At 40.1% G+C, this 19,669-nt stretch overlaps 1 protein-coding gene across 2 annotated transcripts in view; it reads right to left on the bottom strand.

Moving 5' to 3' along the window:
* Window positions 1–19,669, bottom strand: part of sh3rf1 (SH3 domain containing ring finger 1) — a 53,627-nt gene that overhangs the window by 5,347 nt on the left and 28,611 nt on the right. For both annotated transcript variants that reach the window (XM_042746143.1, XM_042746144.1), the window contains exons 3-7: window positions 17,732–18,007; window positions 17,141–17,236; window positions 14,936–15,253; window positions 2,873–2,983; window positions 529–659 (exon numbers count right to left, since the gene is read on the bottom strand). In XM_042746143.1, the coding sequence (XP_042602077.1) occupies window positions 529–659; window positions 2,873–2,983; window positions 14,936–15,253; window positions 17,141–17,236; window positions 17,732–18,007 (932 nt within the window). The remainder of the gene's footprint in view (window positions 1–528; window positions 660–2,872; window positions 2,984–14,935; window positions 15,254–17,140; window positions 17,237–17,731; window positions 18,008–19,669) is intronic.

Raw genomic sequence — 19,669 nt, 5'->3', positions numbered from 1 at the left:
AATTTTGCATTTTTTACTTGTTTATAATTTTTTCTTATAAAGCTTATAAAGTTTTATTTTGACTAAGATGCAGTACTACTAATCAAACAGGGGTTGGCGCTGTACCCACACTGCTATTATGCATCATAACAAATCTACTCTCAGCTGTAAAATAATTTCCAAGGACACAAAAACCATAAAGTCTTTAAAAACTGCCTTGAAAATGGGAATGTAAGGAATAACGGCCATAAACATACTCCACCCAGAGCATTATGGTCGACTCAAACAGAAATCAGGTGTGTTTAGTTGATATGCAGACAAAAGGTGAAAGGTGAGAGGTCAGGGCTCAGGTTAAGGCCCCAGAGACAAACCCTATTCCCCTTAGACATGACCTCTGACCCCTCACCTGTGTGTTCAGTCATGCTCAGCTGGCATTGGGTAATAACAAAGAGGTGAGTTAGAGATGCAAGGACCCTCTCATACTCTTTCTAACAGTATGCATCTCCAAAATTGTGTATTTAAAGTGTGTGCATTTTATGTTGTACTCACACTGTGGGTCTCTGACGACCACTCTGGTCACCCGCAGCGGGCGACGGCCTCTGACCAGCATTCAAGGCAGCAGCGCCCACAGCTGAGGACTGTGACTGAGGTGGAGGAGGAGGTGGAGGAGGAAGAGCATCCTGAAATAATTAAACATACATTTTGTTAATATTACGTCTCCTACAAAATGATTTATGTATAAGAAACAATACAATTAAAGTACATCTTGAGATACAGCAGCATTCATACCCGTCCAAATTCAAGGTTGTTTTGACGTCTTTTCACATATATGTATCTCATGTGTAGCAGGAAATGATGTCAGAGACATCCCTACAAAGTTTGGATAATGTCCAAAAACATAATCCCACTGACTGTGACTTTCCAGCTTGTGTGCTGGTTGCTAACAAGCGGGTACTGTGGCTGTGGCAGGTGTTGTGATTGGTGGATATCCAGCCTGGGCTACATGTCTGGCTGAAGATGGATAAATCGGTTCCATATGGACCAACGCACACATCTGCAAACAGACTTTATGAGTCTAGTGGCACCACTACGAAAACAACTCTCACACTGTAAAGCTTGTTTTGTTGGTTTAAGTCACCTTTTTGTCTGTTCTTTTGTTTCAAGTTCTCCTACAATGTTTTCTCTACTAATGCTCTTGTCTTATTTGTTTTATTACTTCATGTGTCCTGTGTTAATGCCTAATGTGGATTTTCTGCAATTAGGAAAAACTAAAAAACAACATCTTTCTCTCTGGTGCTTTTAAATTCCGTATACGAGATACGAGAGTCAACCGATGCACACTAAGGCCACCATTACAAAAACAATGCTTTGAAAACAAAAGGAAACAGTACCCGCACAGCACTGCACACACATCAATCTCAGAGAGCCATTAGTGTCCAGCCCGAGGCCCACACAACTCCCTGAAATGGTGTGTGTGTGTTTGCGTTGAGAGAGATGAAGGGCTATCAGATGGCAAACTGTCCTCATTTAGCATTTGCATGTGAGTGTGTATGAATGTGAATGTATATGAGAATGTTAGAGGGAGAGCTGCTTACATTCTGCTTTGGTTACGTGAGTGTTTGTTTTAATACAGTACTGTTCAAAAGTTTGGGGTCAGTAAGATTTCTTTTATTTTAATTTAATATTTTCATTCAGCAAGGGCACATTAAATTGATCAAAAGTGACAGTAAAGAATTTTACATCATTACAAATGTTTAATTTTTTTTTTTCATGTCAGCTGTGACACAGGGATACGTTTTCTACATGTATTTACACTTTGATTTGAACGAAAACAGCGCATAGGTACAGCGCGGCTGAAACAGAATAGTGTACGCAGTTCGCATTCAGCTCATATTCTCCAAAATGGCGCTATGGTGATGCGGAGAGACACAGAGGAGACAAATTGTTGAATAAAGTCGTTATTTTTGTCTTTTTCACATACAAAAAGTATTCTCGTCGCTTCATAACGTTATGGTTGAACTACTGATGTGTTTCATACTTTTCTGGACCTTGACAGTGTATTTTACTTGGCAGTCAATGGGACAGTCACAAGCCTCCCTGTTTTCATCCAAAATATTGTAAATTGTGTTCGAAGACGAACGCAGCTTTGACTGGTTTGGAACAACGGGGGTAAGTGATTTATGACAAAATTTTCATTTTGGGGTGGAGTATCCCTTTAAGAGAGTTTTTAGCTGACAGCATGCTGGGAATTACTGTGCTTAAATTCATTGTCACTGTCAGCACAAAAAAAAAGATTTAAGAAGTTGCTCCTCTATATTCATTTTCTTTAAATCATTGCAGCTACAGCCATAAAAACAGTCATTTAGTTAAAATCCACCGCCTCCAACAATAAACTAGGATAATTATCGTCAGACTCCAAATATGCACCAAAACAATGCGTTTTTAAGAAAACGCATTGTTAACTTAAAAAAACAGATAAAAGTGTCAAGACTAGGGCTGCCACAATATACGATTTTCCCTACATGATTATTGTGGCAAAATGAATTATTGCAATATCTACAAAGATATTTTGTTTTTTCTCCTTATTTCGTCAATGATTCACAAAAAAAAAAAAAAAAAAAAGGTTTGAAATTTGTCCTCTGAATATGTCTGGTATAGACGAACCACTGTAATTATATAGGGCTCCTGTAGAGACAAATCAATTTTAAAAAATCTAATCTAAATAGGACTAGAGAGCAGACTGACTAAATACTGTGTTTAAATACTGTGCACTTTGGACAGAAATCTTTCCACAAGTAATCATACCTTGAATTTTTTAAAACTTGATTCAACCTGACAAAATGATGAAGAATTTTGACATACTAAGTCGATTTAAGGACCTTGTCAGACTCACCACTGGAATAGAGGCGTAGCTGGTTTCTGGAGGAAATGTGAAAACTGTTGCTGTGGTGACAGGACTGCTTGGTGGAGGAGTAACAATGAGTCCTGTTGTGCAAATGTGAACCTAAAAGAAGACAAATAAGATGAAATGACAAGTTAATTAACCTTTCCTGAGACATTTCCACTCCTGGCAAGTGGAAGCACATTATGAGACGTATTATGAGAGAGAAATTCTGCTTAAGGGATGACACAGAAAGCCATACAACCGAGAGAAATTTGGGCAGATAGCCACATACATATGACTTCTGTTTAGACGAACAAAATTTAATGCAACAAGACATCTTTAGAGCTACATGTCAGCCTACATTTGTTGTTCATGCCTGAAATCAATCCAGATAAAGAACAGCACTGACAGCCTTAAAACGTCATGACCAATGAGAACTTACCTTTGGTAAACTAAGTCAAGTGTCAAAATGACTTTTATTCTGGTCAGTTGGGAGTACATGAGTGAGCAAAATAATGAATGACTGGTTGCTACAGCCATTTATTTAACGTTTAAATGGTTGGGGTCAGCCTTGCTAAGCATAAGAGAAGCAAAAGAGAAAAAAATCTTACCAACACCAAACTTTTGAAGGGTACTGTAATAATCAACACAGTTAAAAGCTGCTCTAAGAATATTAACTGAAATAGACTGTAAATTGCATTTCTTGTAGTGCTGTCAAATGATTAATTCAAAAATAGGACCGACTCATAACAGTCAACTGTCAGCTAAACAAGTCATGAGCTTAATAATTTTTGTATAGCACATGTATAGTCTAGTTTGTATAGCAGACTCTTAAAAGTGTGATATGTACTTGTATTTCTCCCTGTCTGGAACGATCAACCACATGGCATGTTTCCGTAACCAGGTTGCATGATCCTTCCTCTATCCTTTCAGAGTCTCAAGCTATTGTAGTCTTCCTTTATGACTAACAAGAGGTCATAAATCAGGAATAAAAACTGGAGCTTTACTTTGTCAGAAAACATTAATAGCACATGGACAGACCACCTAGGGCAATCACAAGTGTGGGTGGTGTACCTTGTGTGCGTTATATTAAATCCACAGATGTTGGGATCACAGGGCTTCATACCAAAACTACAGAAATAAACACACTTTCAGGATAAACCGAACAACTGAGAGACACTACAAACAAGCCAGAATCAAACAGATTTGTAGGTTCAAAGGGACGAGCTGTAGAAATTTTCTGTGTTGTGACATTCAATATCTGGATCAGGTCCTGAGCGAGTGATGTGCTCACTTCACCTGTGCTTCAGCGAATCAGACACAAGAGTCTTCAGACAGACATTCCATTAAAAAGAATTTTAAAAATCCACAACTTACTTCTAAAAGTATCTAGAGAGGAGCTCAAAATAGTCCTCATCAGAAAATAGACATGGACATAATTATACAGAAATGATAGCATCCGTAATTTACTTTTAAGTTCGATTCAATTTCCTGTTCTCTCCTTCTCTCTGTGCCCGAGGGAAATGCAACTCTTCTGCATATTATATGACTGTCATGGGGTGGCATTTGTCATTAATGACATGACTTTTTTCAACATTCTTCACCTCAGGTCCAGATTTAGACTCATTACAGGTAATGAGACCATTTACAAACTGTAAGAACAGACACAGCTCTCCACACTAAATAAAGAAAGAGGGACTGCTTTGTGTGCATATGCAAAGAGTATTAAGACACTTAAAGTTGGAATGATACTAAAGTAGCGACAGATCTATTTTTTCATACAGTCACATATGACCAAGTGAAACAGATTATCGAAAAAGGAAAATGTAGATTCTATCCATACAGGAGGGACTTGAGACTTGGTTTTATCTAACATTCCTATCCAAATGATTCAAGAACTTCAGCATACAGTACATCACCAGAAAGACATGTCCTTTTACTGGAAGATTGAGTTAAGCATTTAAAATAACAAGGTTCAAAAAAAAAAAAAAAAAAAAATTTAGAAAAATGGGATACATTTTTTACTTCATGCCAACTTTAAGAAACAAACATTTCTCAGAACTAACTAAAGCAGAAAGTGTTTTTTGTGCCAAAAATACTGCATGAGCATGTTAACCTGGGAGCTAAAACTTTCTCCACAGAGATCTCAGAAAGAGTAAGTGCTGGAGGAGTGTGTTGAAGTACACGTGAATCTGTGTGTGTGTGTGTGTGTGTGTGTGTGTGTGTGTGTGTGTGTGCAAACAGCATATCTCCCTGCCACAGGCCCACTCAGCTTCAGGGTACATCACCTCTGAAGTTGCACCCCACAGGTTTGATTGTACAAGGTACTGAGTGAGTCAATGTGTGGGATATGAACATACTGTAGGGCACACAAACTCTCACAAATGCTGTGTTATTCTTGTTGACACACCACTTCCTGCAGGTGAGAATGACATCAGCGACTGCCGATTGGATAAAATAAGCCAACAGCTGGATGATAGCACAGCACAGCACAGCTGCGTGCAGGCCTTTCCAGGCAGCGTTTCCACAACGCTGAAATCATGCACATTTCTTTTGCCAAATACTTTTTTTCTTACAAGAACAGTATTGTAATTCAACCCCGAATTCACACAAGATCAGTTCTCACAAACAAAATAGGTATGTAATACTATTAGTACTACTGAAATGTACAAAATAAAAAATAAAAAAAAAAATCCAATCCAACACTTTCATTTTTGCTCACCCTTTCAAGTGTGCTCAAATGAATTTGTGATATATTTTATTTGATAACTTCATTCCTACATCTGCCACTGTTTTTGTAGGTCAATGTCTCATCAAACTGTGATTTATTTGTCAAGGGTGACTTTCAAACTTTTACCATACCAGCTTTAAGATCTACATCAATAACAGGAACATATTTGAATCTTGTTCTATGATTTTTTTTTTAATACAGAAACTTGGAGGGCATGTCTGAAAGCTAAAGAGAACATTGGTGCTGTCATTTTCTGCCACTAGTGACAACCACAATGACCACTCAGCAAAACATTAAAACACACACTAACGAAATGAAAATTCCTGTTCGGTAATTAGAGACACATCCCTGCTGTGTTTCATAAAGCACTTGGAAAAAAAAAATCAGCCGTGGCAAAAAGCGCCTATGCTTCTCTTTTTCATCACTTTAAACATCCTCATCTTTCCAAATGGCCACTTTCTCTCAGTTTTTCCTTTCTTTCTTTCCCTCAAACCAGAAATATATGAGAAAGCAATAAGTCTGTGGTTCATATATTCCAAATGTGTCACAAAAATTGTGTAAATCGATACATCACTCTCATAAGAGGGCATAACTGCTGCCACACAGGAGGGGGATCACTTTACAGGCTCAAACAGGCTTTTATGAGATCTGGAGTGTCTGGATAATTATTAGCGCTAAAACACCTAGATAGGAATGTTAAAAAGAGCGTGAGAGAGAAAACGTGGGCATGCAAGAGAGGGACAAAAAGGGAGCGAGAACGAGAGAGATATGTCTAGTGACATAAAAACAACAAATCAATTGTCATTGTGTTTTGCTGTTGTTCGGTTGCCTGACAACATTACTGGTGAAAAAAAGAAGACGGCAAGTATGACGGGGGAAAAAATAAATAAATGAAACAATATGCTGCAGTATGAAAAAAGTAAAGAAAAAACTGGGACAAAAAAGAGTCCAATAATGGACTCATAAAGAGACTGCAGATGATAAATATTCTGGTTACGCATGCAGGAAATGGACTGGTGTCTTGTGTAAATATACTTACTAGGTGTGAGTACAAAACACTGTGCTGGTTTCATATTAACACACAATGACGAATTCTGTTGCTTGACAAACTGTCTCACATTCTAAAAGCGTTAACACATGTTCGCTAAAGCCACCACATGCTTCCTCATTCCATCTGCACCAAGTATTCACTCTCATAAAACACTGTATCGGGGTCAGCTTTCACAACACCCCGTCTCAACCGCTCCTTTATGAACACGAAAATGGATCCAAGAGCACACAGACAGGCCGAAACTAAGAAGACAGAGGTATAATGTGTCTTCTGTTGTGTTTTTTCCCACAGAAGAGGACTCCAGAGAGGTTCTTGGGCAGGTGATGACATCAATGGAACAAACTTCATGGAGAAAACTTTTCCAGTTAGCTGTGTGCTTCTTATACTTTCAAATTCACATGCAAAGGAAGTCTAATACTGACATGAGAAGTGTGGAGAAATCGGTTCAACAATGAGAGAATTTCTTTCACTCCATGTTGCTTCTTCGACAGTTTCAGGTCACAGCAACCAGGGGTGCAAGGCCTCTTTAAAATACTTCTCGTGTTTGTATACTGCCACAAACATTAGCATTTATGTGCCAAAAAGTGTACAAAATAAAACTAAGAACTAACCAGGACTGCATTTATTTGATTAAAGGGGTCATATGATGCGATTTCAAATTTTCCTTTCTCTTTGGAGTGTTACAAGCTCTTGGTGAATAAAGAAGAACTGTAAAGTTGCAAAGACTAAAGTCTCAAATCCAAAGAGATATTTTTTATAAAAGTTGAGACTCGTCCACGTCCCCCTGAAACGGCTCTTTCTAACATGCCCCCACATCTCTACATCAGTAAAGCAAAACTACTTTGTTTGGCCTTCCAAAAGTGGACGATATCCGCTTCGTCATGCCTGGAGCTGATCAGTGCTGGTTGCTGAGGAAATACATCAACTTTGCACTGTGGATCGCCGAATCTGCTTTCACTGTGGACGAAGTGGAGTCCAGCCCGGGTCGTCACATGTCGTTGCCGGAAGCACAAGGAATGCTCCTTCGTAGAATCCTCAAGCCGCCCGCCACTGCTCACTAAAGCCGGCCGCGGTTCACTCTAGACCGCGGCTCACTCAAGGCCGCGGTGTGTGACGCTGTTTCGTTGAGAAAACGAAACTACTTTGTTTGGCCTTCCAAAAGAAGACACAATCATGTTTATATCACGTTTATAATGGGTTTTATGTTTATGTCTCGTTGCTCTGGCCGGACAAGGCATCACAATATGTTAAGAGGCGTAACATTTCCGTCACATGCTTGAGGCATTCGGCCAATCACAACGCACTGGATAGCTGGCCAATCACAGCACAACTCGCTTTTCAGAGCTTTGAGCCTTGTAAAAATCGACGCGTTTCAGAAGGCGGGGCATAGAGGAGAAACAACAATGTGTTTTTTTAACCTTAAACACATTTCATTACACCAAATACACAAAATAATGTTCTTTTTAGCAGCATCATATGATCCCTTTAAAAAACATTTATTTTATATTTGAATACAATTAAAAATTTAATTCCTTCATTACAGGAATAAATGTAAAATGTATTCCTGTGATGGCAAAGCTGAATTACAGCATTATTACTCCAGTCTTCAGTGTCACATGATCCTTCAGAAATAATTCTAATATGCTGATTTGGTGCTCAAGAAACATTTCTTACCATTATCATACCAGTTGTGCTGCTTAATATTTTTGTGGAAACAGGATTCTTTGAAGAATAAAAAGCTTAAAAGATTAGCATTTATTTAAAATAGAACTTTTTTGGATTTTACATGAATCCTTGCTGAATACAAAGAAAAAAGAAAAGAAAATCTTACTACAAACTTTTCAGTTGACGTTTACGTTCTTGCAGTGACAAGGTGTAATAGGGTGATTTGTTTTTTCCTTTCCTTTTCAACAAAACAGCCATTTTTTGTGAATACAAATATATATCATATAGATTATATATTAATATATAAAAAATACTTTATGTAAGGACCTAAAGTGAAATGACTAAAGTACCTAAACAAGCTAATCGTTTAAAGGGTTAGTTCACCCAGAGTCATCCAAGGTTTATGTGACTTTCTTCTTTCAGATGAATCCAGTCGGACTTGTATTAAAAATTGTCTTTGATCTTTCAAGAGGTTTAATGGCACTCAGTGGGTGTTGCATGCATCATTCCAAAAGAAGATAAATAAAAAAACCATTAAAAAAATCCATTAAAAAAAATTAAAAAATTAAAAAAAAAAGTGTCTCACACGGCTCAAGGGGGCTCCCAAAATGAAAATTTTGTCATTAATCACTTACCCCCGTGTCATTCCAAACCCGTAAAAGACTGTTGACAAAGGAATATTTGAATAAAGTCATTATTTTTGTTTTCTTCGCTTACAAAAAGTGTTTCCGTCGCTTCATATAACTCAGATTGCACGTTTGATGGCTGATGGAGTATTCTGATGACGACTTTTAATACCTTTTATGGACCTTGACACTGTTTTTACTTGGCAGTCTATGGGACAGTCACATGCCTCCCAGTTTTCTTCTTATTTTTTTTAAATTGTGTTCCGAAGACGAACAAAGCTTTTACGGGTTTGGAATGACATGGGGGTAAGTGATTAATGACAAAATTTTAATTTTGGGGTGGAGTATCCTTTAATGAAGTTTGCACCACTCCGCCAACAGTTGTACACAAAAGCAGTCCCGGGAGCATGACGTATGAGGTCAGCGTTGCGCATGTGCCGGTGAGTCTCGTAAAAACCAACGTTTGTTTACAGGATCAAAGGAAGCAAAGTTTCCTTACTTTAGTAAAGGAAAACCAGTCTCCTCCTCACTTCTGAGCGGCACATGCGCAAAGCCGAACTCATATGTCATCAGCCCGGAACTGCTTCCATTTACAACAGTGAGCGCAAGCTAGATTCAAGTTATTATTACATTTTGAATATGGATATTTTTCTTACAAAAAAAGCATTAATTTGCAACAGGAGGCCTTTGTTCACTCCCTGGGGCCGTGTGAGAGATTTTTATTTTTATTTTTATGGATGGTCACTTTTTATTTAACTTCTTTTGGACTGATGCATGCAACACCCGCTTAGTGGCATTAAACAGCTTGAAAGATCAAAGACAATTTTTAATATAACTCCAACTGGATTCGTCTGAAAGAAGAAAGTCATATACACCTAGGATGCCACGCAGGTGAGAAAAAAACAGCCTCATTTTCATTTTTGGGTGAACTAACCCTTTAATAAAAGTTCTGAATTGAAATTGACAGGTTGGACTGCAGCACTGCCACATGAAGTCATTTATGAACATTTCCTGAGTTTTTTGATGTTCGTATACAATTCAATGTATCATTTTAAATATCTCTATACTTTGCTATTTTTCAGATGCCAGAAAAGACTCAAATTTACCACAAAGGCATTAAAGCCAAACATGGAACATGCTAGTCCATAGATCTGACTAGCTTTCACATTTTAAGTGAAAAGTAGTAGTTTTAGTAGTTAGTAGTTTTATTCTTTCTTTTTCATTTAATCCGTAGCAGAACAGCCTGACACTCAGTGAGTCCTAAAATCTTTAAAACAAAACAAAACAAATCAAAGTGAGTCTAAAGCAGAGGGGGAAAAGTCACATTCCTGGAAGTTCCTTAGAGCCCCCTGCATACCAGAACATCTGCATGAAATTACATGTCTGTCTAGCATCTCCTTAGAGATCGCACTGCTCTGCAACTAGTGTAACAGCTGTGAGTGACTGTCATTCCAGGCTTGCTGCAGTAACCTCTGTGAGCGAGTGAAGGGGGGAGTGTTTGATGTGGTGGAGCGCTGTCATGCACCAGTGGTCTCAAACGCTCGGACAGCATGTTGGACTGTGTGGAATGAGAGAGAGTAACTGCTGACAGAACAGGAGAGAACAGTAAGCTGGTGTGGACAAGCATCAGAGCTCTGGAGTGTGGGAAGAATGTCTGACATGATGCTCACTTTCCTTTCCCTTCAAACTATCGTTTGCAGTTGTTTGACGAATTTCACCATTAGGCATTTAACTATGGCACATTCCCTCATTTTCACTGTCCTCTAACCATTATGGTCAGCTGAAGTGATCTTACTAAAGCAACACACGAAAAGTGGACATACCACCTTCTTTGAATAGTACAACAAATCTGTGTTTCATGTTTCAAAAGAGCACCATCTGTTACTGTTTCATCACTCAGTCTCTCTGTCACTACACTAACTTGATTTGAATAGGTCAAGATCAAGCAACTGCCACAGTCACACTATAGTAAGATTGGGCAAGACATTGAATATTCATGTTATACTTGTGATTATTACGGTGGAGATATAAAATAAATCAAAATTATAAACACCTTTTTACTTCATATTGCACCATTAAGCTTCCTAAAGACATTTTCAGCGTATGTTAATTTACTCTAGTTATTATTCTGTTTTTAGTTAGCCGTCATTAATATGCAGGACATTAAAATCACTTATAAATGCAAGTAGGCTTTTTACTTTCACTTTCGAGTTTCGCGTTCATGTAGCCTACTCTACTACGGAGCGGCACTACTTACCATATATTTCACAAGATTAGATGTTTGTCAGTGGTGCTCAGGATGTGCAAATCATTCACCATCATCTTCAGTCATCTCTCCTTACCTCTCTCTGTTTATGTGGTAAGTGAAATTTTATGTACTGTTATGTAAAAGGCAACCGCTAGCAAGCGGTTAACCATGTCCCTTTAGTGGCTCCATACAAAGCATTATTCATTTTCCGTGCATTTCCGAATACAGATTCGCTATTCATGCACATCCCTAAACAGCATTCATATCGAGACAAACTTCTCCAAGTACAGGTCCTTCTCAAAAAATTAGCATATTGTGAAAAAGTTCATTATTTTCCATAATGTAATGATAAAAATTAAACTTTCATATTTTTTAGATTCATTGCACACCAACTGAAATATTTCAGGTCTTTTATTGTATTTAATACTGATGATTTTGGCATACAGCTCATGAAAACCCAAAATTCCTATCTCAAAAAATTAGCATATCATGAAAAGGTTCTCTAAACGAGCTATTAACCTAATCATCTGAATCAACTAATTAACTCTAAACACCTGCAAAAGATTCCTGAGGCTTTTAAAAACTCCCAGCCTGGTTCATTACTCAAAACCGCAATCATGGGTAAGACTGCCGACCTGACTGCTGTCCAGAAGGCCATCATTGACACCCTCAAGCGAGAGGGTAAGACACAGAAAGAAATTTCTGAACGAATAGGCTGTTCCCAGAGTGCTGTATCAAGGCACCTCAGTGGGAAGTCTGTGGGAAGGAAAAAGTGTGGCAAAAAAACGCTGCACAACGAGAAGAGGTGACCGGACCCTGAGGAAGATTGTGGAGAAGGACCGATTCCAGACCTTGGGGGAACTGCGGAAGCAGTGGACTGAGTCTGGAGTAGAAACATCCAGAGCCACCGTGCACAGGCGTGTGCTTTTGAACCAGAAACAGCGGCAGAAGCGCCTGACCTGGGCTACAGAGAAGCAGCACTGGACTGTTGCTCAGTGGTCCAAAGTACTTTTTTTCGGATGAAAGCAAATTTTGCATGTCATTCGGAAATCAAGGTGCCAGAGTCTGGAGGAAGACTGGGGAGAAGGAAATGCCAAAATGCCCGAAGTCCAGTGTCAAGTACCCACAGTCAGTGATGGTCTGGGGTGCCATGTCAGCTGCTGGTGTTGGTCCACTGTGTTTTATCAAGGGCAGGGTCAATGCAGCTAGCTATCAGGAGATTTTGGAGCACTTCATGCTTCCATCTGCTGAAAAGCTTTATAGAGATGAGGATTTAGTTTTTCAGCACGACCTGGCACCTGCTCACAGTGCCAAAACCACTGGTAAATGGTTTACATTTTACATTTTACATTTAATCATTTAGCAGACGCTTTTATCCAAAGCGACTTACAAATGAGAACAGTAGAAACAATCAGATCAACGAGAAAACAACAACGGTATACAAGTGCTATGACAAGTCTCAGTTAGTCTAGTACAGAACACGTAGCCAGGGTTTTTTTTTTTTTTTTTTTTGGAATATGATAGAAAAGAAAAAGAAAAAAGGTAAGTACTAGTATTAGTTGGTTAAGTGCAGGCGAAAAAGATGAGTCTTTAGATGTTTTTTGAAAATGAGTAAAGACTCAGCTGTTCGAATTGAGATCGGGAGGTCATTCCACCAGCTGGGAGCAGTCCAGGAAAAAGTCTGTGAGAGTGATTTTGAACCTCTTTGGGATGGCAACACAAGGCGCCGTTCACTTGCAGAGCGCAAACTTCTGGAGGGTGCATAAGATTGAACTAGTGAGTTTAGGTAAGTTGGCGCCGTGCCAGTGGTCGTTTTGTAGGCAAGCATCAGTACCTTGAATTTGATGCGAGCGGCTACTGGTAGCCAGTGTAACCTGATGAGGAGAGGAGTAACATGGGCTGTTTTCGGCTCGTTGAAGACAACCCTCGCTGCTGCATTCTGGATCAGTTGTAGAGGCTTGATAGTACATGCAGGAAGGCCCGCCAGTAGAGCATTGCAATAGTCCAGTCTGGAGAGAACAAGAGCTTGGACAAGAAGTTGGGTGGATTGCTCTGACAGGAAGGGTCTAATCTTCCTAATGTTGAATAAGGCTAATCTACAGGACCGGGTCGTTGTAGCAATATGGTCTGTGAAGCTTAACTGATGATCCATCACAACTCCTAGGTTTCTGGCTGTCCTGGAAGGAGTTATGGTTGACGAACCCAGCTGTATAGTGAAGTTGTGATGAAACGATGGGTTAGCTGGAAACGACCAGCAGTTCAGTCTTAGTAAGGTTGAGCTGAAGGTGATGGTCATTCATCCAGCTAGAAATGTCACTCAGACAGGCTGAAATGCGAGCAACTACCGTCGGGTCATCTGGTTGGAATGAGAAGTAGAGTTGAGTGTCATCAGCGTAGCAGTGATAGGAAAAGCCATGCTTCTGAATGAAAGATCCTAATGACGTCATGTAGATGGAGAAGAGAAGCGGTCCAAGTACAGAGCCTTGAGGAACCCCAGTAGCAAGTTGTTGTGACTTAGAAACTTCACCCCTCCAAGACACCATGAAGGATCTATCAGACAGGTAGGAGTTAAGCCACGTGAGTGCGGTTCCAGAGATGCCCATCTTTCTGAGGGTGGATAGGAGAATCTGGTGATTAACAGTGTCAAAAGCAGCAGACAGGTCCAGCAAAATGAGTACTGAGGATTTTGAAGCTGCTCTTGCCAGTCGCAGGGCTTCAGTAACCGAGAGCAGGGCAGTTTACTGACCATGGTATTACTGTGCTCAATTGGCCTGCCAACTCTCCTGACCTGAACCCCATAGAGAATCTGTGGGATATTGTGAAGAGAAAGTTGAGAGACGCAAGACCCAACACTCTGGATGAGCTTAAGGCCGCTATCGAAGCATCCTGGGCCTCCATAACACCTCAGCAGTGCCACAGGCTGATTGCCTCCATGCCACGCCGCATTGAAGCAGTCATTTCTGCAAAAGGATTCCCGACCAAGTCTTGAGTGCATAACTGAACATAATTATTTGAAGGTTGACTTTTTTTGTATTAAAAACACTTTTCTTTTATTGGTCGGATGAAATATGCTAATTTTTTTGAGATAGGAATTTTGGGTTTTCATGAGCTGTATGCCAAAATCATCAGTATTAAAACAATAAAAGACCTGAAATATTTCAGTTGGTGTGCAATGAATCTAAAATATATGAAAGTTTAATTTTTATCATTACATTATGGAAAATAATGAACTTTTTCACAATATGCTAATTTTTTGAGAAGGACCTGTATATGAGAAAGCCTTGTTTTAGGTGATCATGTCACATATGCTTTGAGACTGGACTTCAAGATATCTCCAAGGAAAATTAAGGCATTAGTGGGAGTCCGATTTGAGCCTGACTTTCTTCTTTCCTCAGTCTATCTTTAAATACATCTGTGCAGATCCTGCTGTTCTGAGTGTGTGTGCGAGTGCATGTGAACTTATCAGGCTGTGTAACCATGGCCACAGCTGAGAAGAAGCTCAATCCTCAATGAGAAATTATGTCCTTACCACCACTCAGTATGAGAACTAATCTATATATAACATGGAGAGAGAAAAAGTGGATGAGGAACAGAACATTTAGAGGTCAGCCACCACCATGCTGAAATAATTATCATATTCCTCTCCTTATGGATGATCGGTTTCCCCATCACCAAGTCTCTCTAACATCACAAGGCTGCATGGTGTGCTCTAAAATGCTGCATGAGTGTTAATCCATTCATCATCTCTCACCTGTGAAGGTGCGCTGGAGGACAAGCCTCCGCTGAGCTCTCCGATCCGGGCCGCTGCTGTGGGGTTGGAGGAGCTGATCAGAACAGGGCCGCTGATCTCCATGGAGTGTCTCTGTGGTGGAGGGGCCAGGCAGGGCTTATGGGACATAGTTAGAGATGTGAAGGAGTGTCGCTTCTTACTGTTCTTCTTCTCTCCAGTGGCTTTCTGGGTGCCGTTAGCCTGGGGGCCAGAGGAAGAGGAGGACGGCCCTTCACTGGAGTCTCCTCCACCTTCAGATGGCTTGTCCAGTTCTATAAGCTGTCGTGCTGCACTGTTAAACTGAAAGTGGAAGAGAGTGTGAACAGAAATAATACTTTACACCTCATACTGTTACTACTGTATTTCATTTTAGACTTTTAGAAATGTTGCGAGCCAGTTTCGAACCCACAATGCCCATTTGAGCACTCAATATGCACTTAACTGCTAGGCCACATTTTGCACACTTTCATTAAATGTAATCTAACAAGGCATGATGTAGAGAATGAAAGAAGCAGGAGTACACAGCGAAAGTAATGAATCTTTAATCAACAAACTGAAAAAGATCTACAGAACCATTTAGTTGACTTAATCAGAGAGTATTGGATCTGCATAATCTAAATGTGGGTACATGCACAGTCTACAACAACAACAAAAAAAAAGTGTTGAGCATGAAGAGATGAGTAAAAAGTGACGGAAGAGTTCAAAGGCTCGGCGTACAGTATGTGGGGCAGTGGGTGTGATGAGACTGCAGGCCATGTCTGATTTCATGTGAAACTGAAATCAAAGGCAGGCGAGCAGTGAGTCTCCAGCTAATGACAGAGCAACACCCATCACCCCGAGCATCCACCTCACTTTCTACACAAATGAGAGCAGCCGATCAAATGAAGAACCCTACACAGATTTCACCTAAACACGCACTGATCTAGGTCACAATGAGGATTGATTAAATTCTGCTATAGATGCTGAATACAGGTGTAGAGTGCTCAGGTGCAGTCTTACAATGGATTCATTTATTCATATGTTATATGATTTGGGAAAGTATTAATAAGCTAAACAAAATGAGATACATTGGCAAGGTACACTGATAAGAAATTAGACATCATGCTCAAAAAAGATGATGTTGGATCAGCACCAGTCAAAACTTTTGACTAGTAGAGTAAACAATACTAGATCTAAAGCAAATCCTAGAATTAAAACGAGCTGTAACTTCTTATGATTCACCTAAGATGAGTGGTAATAAAGTGTAATATCATTTCATGATCAGCTCAACATTATCCCAGTGCTGCCCTTGCAAACTCAGTCAAACAGTAAATAGCACATAGGTGACAGCTACTAAGAAAGACACGTGCCTGATTCCATTTCCAAGCCACTCTTTGAAAACATATACATTTATGGTGGCAGAAGGTGACATGGGAATAGAAAAACCTTTCCCCTGTTACTCTCTTTCAAGTACCTGAGTGAATGTCACTTTTGATGTCACCGGTATCAGAGATTACTTTCTCAAAAGCATTCACTTGGAAAAAGTCTGGTTTAGTGAAAATTGCTAGGGCTTTTGTGCAAGCTCAAAGCCTCCACCCCTCTCCTCCCTCGTTCTCTCGCTCTGCGTAACAGAGATGCTATTCAAGCAGACCATTCTGACAGAAGCTATTTTTGAATGTCTTTTGATGGTTATTTTTTTCCCACAGGTTAGACACGTGGCTGGTGGAGAGCTCACGCTGGCTCTGCCAGGGTTCATAAAGGTTTTTGCTTTGTTTATGGGAGGAGGGACATGAGGTTTTGTGAGATGTGAGCTGCTGCAACACGTGAAGTTGGCTATGATGACTGTACCTATACTTGCTTGAGGTTGAGTGACTCAAGAGAGCAGTGTTTAAAGACAAGGCTGTTCATGTTTTGAGATTTGCATCAGAAAAAAATGAAAAGGCTGATGAGGTTTTAATACATCTCAAATAATTAGCAACAATTTTAACAGATCTCTGAGATCTTAAAGAGATGTGCGTTTCAACAAGAACAGAAACAAAGACATGGTTAGGGTGAAAGACTGGCCAAATGAAAAGGATGTGACAACAAAAATGGCAACAAAGGATAGTAAACTCTTTTAAAGGTTTCCAGTTAAAAGCTAAATATAAAACATTAAACTTGAAAACATCAGGGAACAATAACAGTTTTAAATTCATTGATATGACTCACCTCTACATACGATATGGGGAAGATGCCAATCTTATCTCCCAGCATGCCTTCCGCCCAGTTTTCATCCACACGACGAATCACAGTAAGAATATCATCCTGAGGGCAGACAGAATAAAGTAGGTTTCTTGTTATTCAGCCAAAAGCCCTCAAGGCAAGTTGTTAAAAAGTTTATAAAAAAATAGTGCAACTCCAAGGCATCAATGAAGGCCAGGCATTTGTTTTTTTAATAAAAATCTTTCCAAAACACAAATGGCTTGGGGGGGGGCTCAACACTTAATTTGCAAGCAGAAGAAAATGTTTTTTCATTTTACAATTTGTCCAACATTAAACCAGTATTCACCCCCACATCTTTCCAAACCTGTATTATTTTCATTTTAAGTGAAAGATACAAAAAATAAATTATGCTTCTTTTTCCATGCAAATTAAATGCTCATGGGGTGGTGGATCTAAAAAAGGCTGCAAAACAGTGTTCACTGTTAGTTTATGACATCCAATGCATTAAGTGTTACCATTTGTTTCTTAACTTGTAAATGGAAGGTGTGTGTGAATGAGTAAATAGTAAAGTCTGTAATGTGAGTAGATTTCCAGCACCTTTGAAAACGGCAAGCAGTCCTTGTCAGCCTCCTTGTCTTTCAGCTCAAAGTCATATAGGGCCTTGCACTGAGGGGGCGGCTGTGGGAGAGGTTTGATGACCTGGACAAAGTTGGTGGGGAAGAAGCCATGGACTCCGCCCATCTCTCCATGGTACCAGTTTTCATCCACCTGCCGGCGCAAGATGATGATGTCACCCTTGCTGAACTTGAGATCTCCGGGTTCTTTGCCATCATAGTTGTATAAAGCCTTGGCACAAGGTAGCTGAGGAACTCCCTGCAGGAAAGAGAAAAAGAAGTGGAGGATTACTAAAAGTGGGAGCCCAGGGCTTCCAAAAAAACTTGGATTCATGGATAATGCAAGATCAGCACTCAAAAGCACATTAATTTTTCAAACTCACAGGACAGGCGAAGGGTGACCGTGATAACCACAGCCAGCTTTCATAGAGCGTGACCACGTGTGGAGTGGAGGAGGGTGTTAAGTGTAAAGTGAAGGCAGAGATTCTATAATAAACCTATAAAAATAAAGTTTTTTTTAAAAGCCTATACACTGCTATCTTTGGAGCCTATCACATACTATCCATAACATGGACATCTGCAAAATGAAAAGAAACAAACAACCACATACAGTATATACAGTCTTCGCTCAGCTATACAGTACAGAACACTACCACATAAGATCACTGCTAGCTTTTGTGCTGCATATGAGCAATCAGTCTGTCTGGCTTGTCTTTCAGCCTGACCTTGTTGGCTTGTCTCTCTGTTTGACTGTGCCGAGCTGCTTTTTCTGTCTGTCTTGCACAGTCTGTGTTGCTTAACTTACTGACTGCCTCCTTGTCTGACAATCCCAAAATGCCCTGGGATATGCCAATGGATTCACAATGTTGTGGGGCAAGTCCATTTATCAATGTGCGTGGAGTTTTATGGTGCAGAACCAGTCGTCTGGAACCGGTCAAAGCTCCTTTCAGGACTGACAATGATCCACAGCCAGAGAGAGGGAGGAGGCAGCCGACGCAGTTCTGCTGAACTGAATGAACCCTTTTCAGGCAAACTGTTCAAGAGAGGGGGCCCTCTGTCAAAGAGAACCCCCCCCCCCCCCCCCCCCCCCAACACCCAGCATAAAGCCCCATGGGCTTCCTCCACTGTAGCATGCATCTCCTGGGCACAGTGAGGAGAGTGATAATCACAAAAAATGACAAAGAGAATCAGAATATCATTATAAAAGACTAGAAGGTATTGAAAAGGAAGGAAGGAAAGAAGATAGATGGGCGGTGGTGTGGACAGATAGGCAGGTAGGTAGGAATAAATTAAGGGAGAAAGAATAGAAGGAATGTACTTAGGAAGTAAGGAGGGTGGCTAGGTAGGTAGACAGGAAAGAAGCAAAGGAAGGAAGGTGAGTAGGTAGACAAGTAGAGCAGAGGATTAAGTAGGTAGGAAGTAAAGAAATAAAGAAAGAAGGTGGGAAGGCAGATGGGATGGGGTAGGTAGGTACATAAAAATGAAGTAAAAGAGAGGAAGGAAGGTGGAAAGGAAGGAATATGGTTTGGTAGGTAGGCATGAGGGAATGTAGGCAAGAAGACAAAAAAGAAGGAAGTTTGTTATGTAGGCAGGCTGGAAGGAAGTAGAAAAGGAAGAGAGAAAGATGGGCAGATAGGTAAAGTAAAAGTGAAGGAAGTAAGGAAGGTAAAGGAAGTAATGAAGAAAGAACTTATGTGGTTTGGTATATATGAAGGTACTAGGGATGTGACGAGATCTAGTGGTACGGCTGGTCTCGTGAAAACGTAAAGATATCCTCGCAAAACAATTTGCAGTTTACATTAGAGCTGGACAATTAATAGTTTAAAGATGGCGATCTCAATTGAAACACAGGCAATCTTATTACTGAAAGACAACGAATCAGCTATGTTATTACAACTGTTTCACATCGCGAGTGTCAGTG

The sequence above is a fragment of the Cyprinus carpio genome, chromosome B20 (genome assembly GCF_018340385.1).
Source record: "Cyprinus carpio isolate SPL01 chromosome B20, ASM1834038v1, whole genome shotgun sequence".
Classification (NCBI taxonomy): Eukaryota; Metazoa; Chordata; class Actinopteri; order Cypriniformes; family Cyprinidae; genus Cyprinus; species Cyprinus carpio.
Note: the sequence above shows the minus strand (reverse complement) of the source record. Positions and strands in the feature narration are given on the sequence as shown.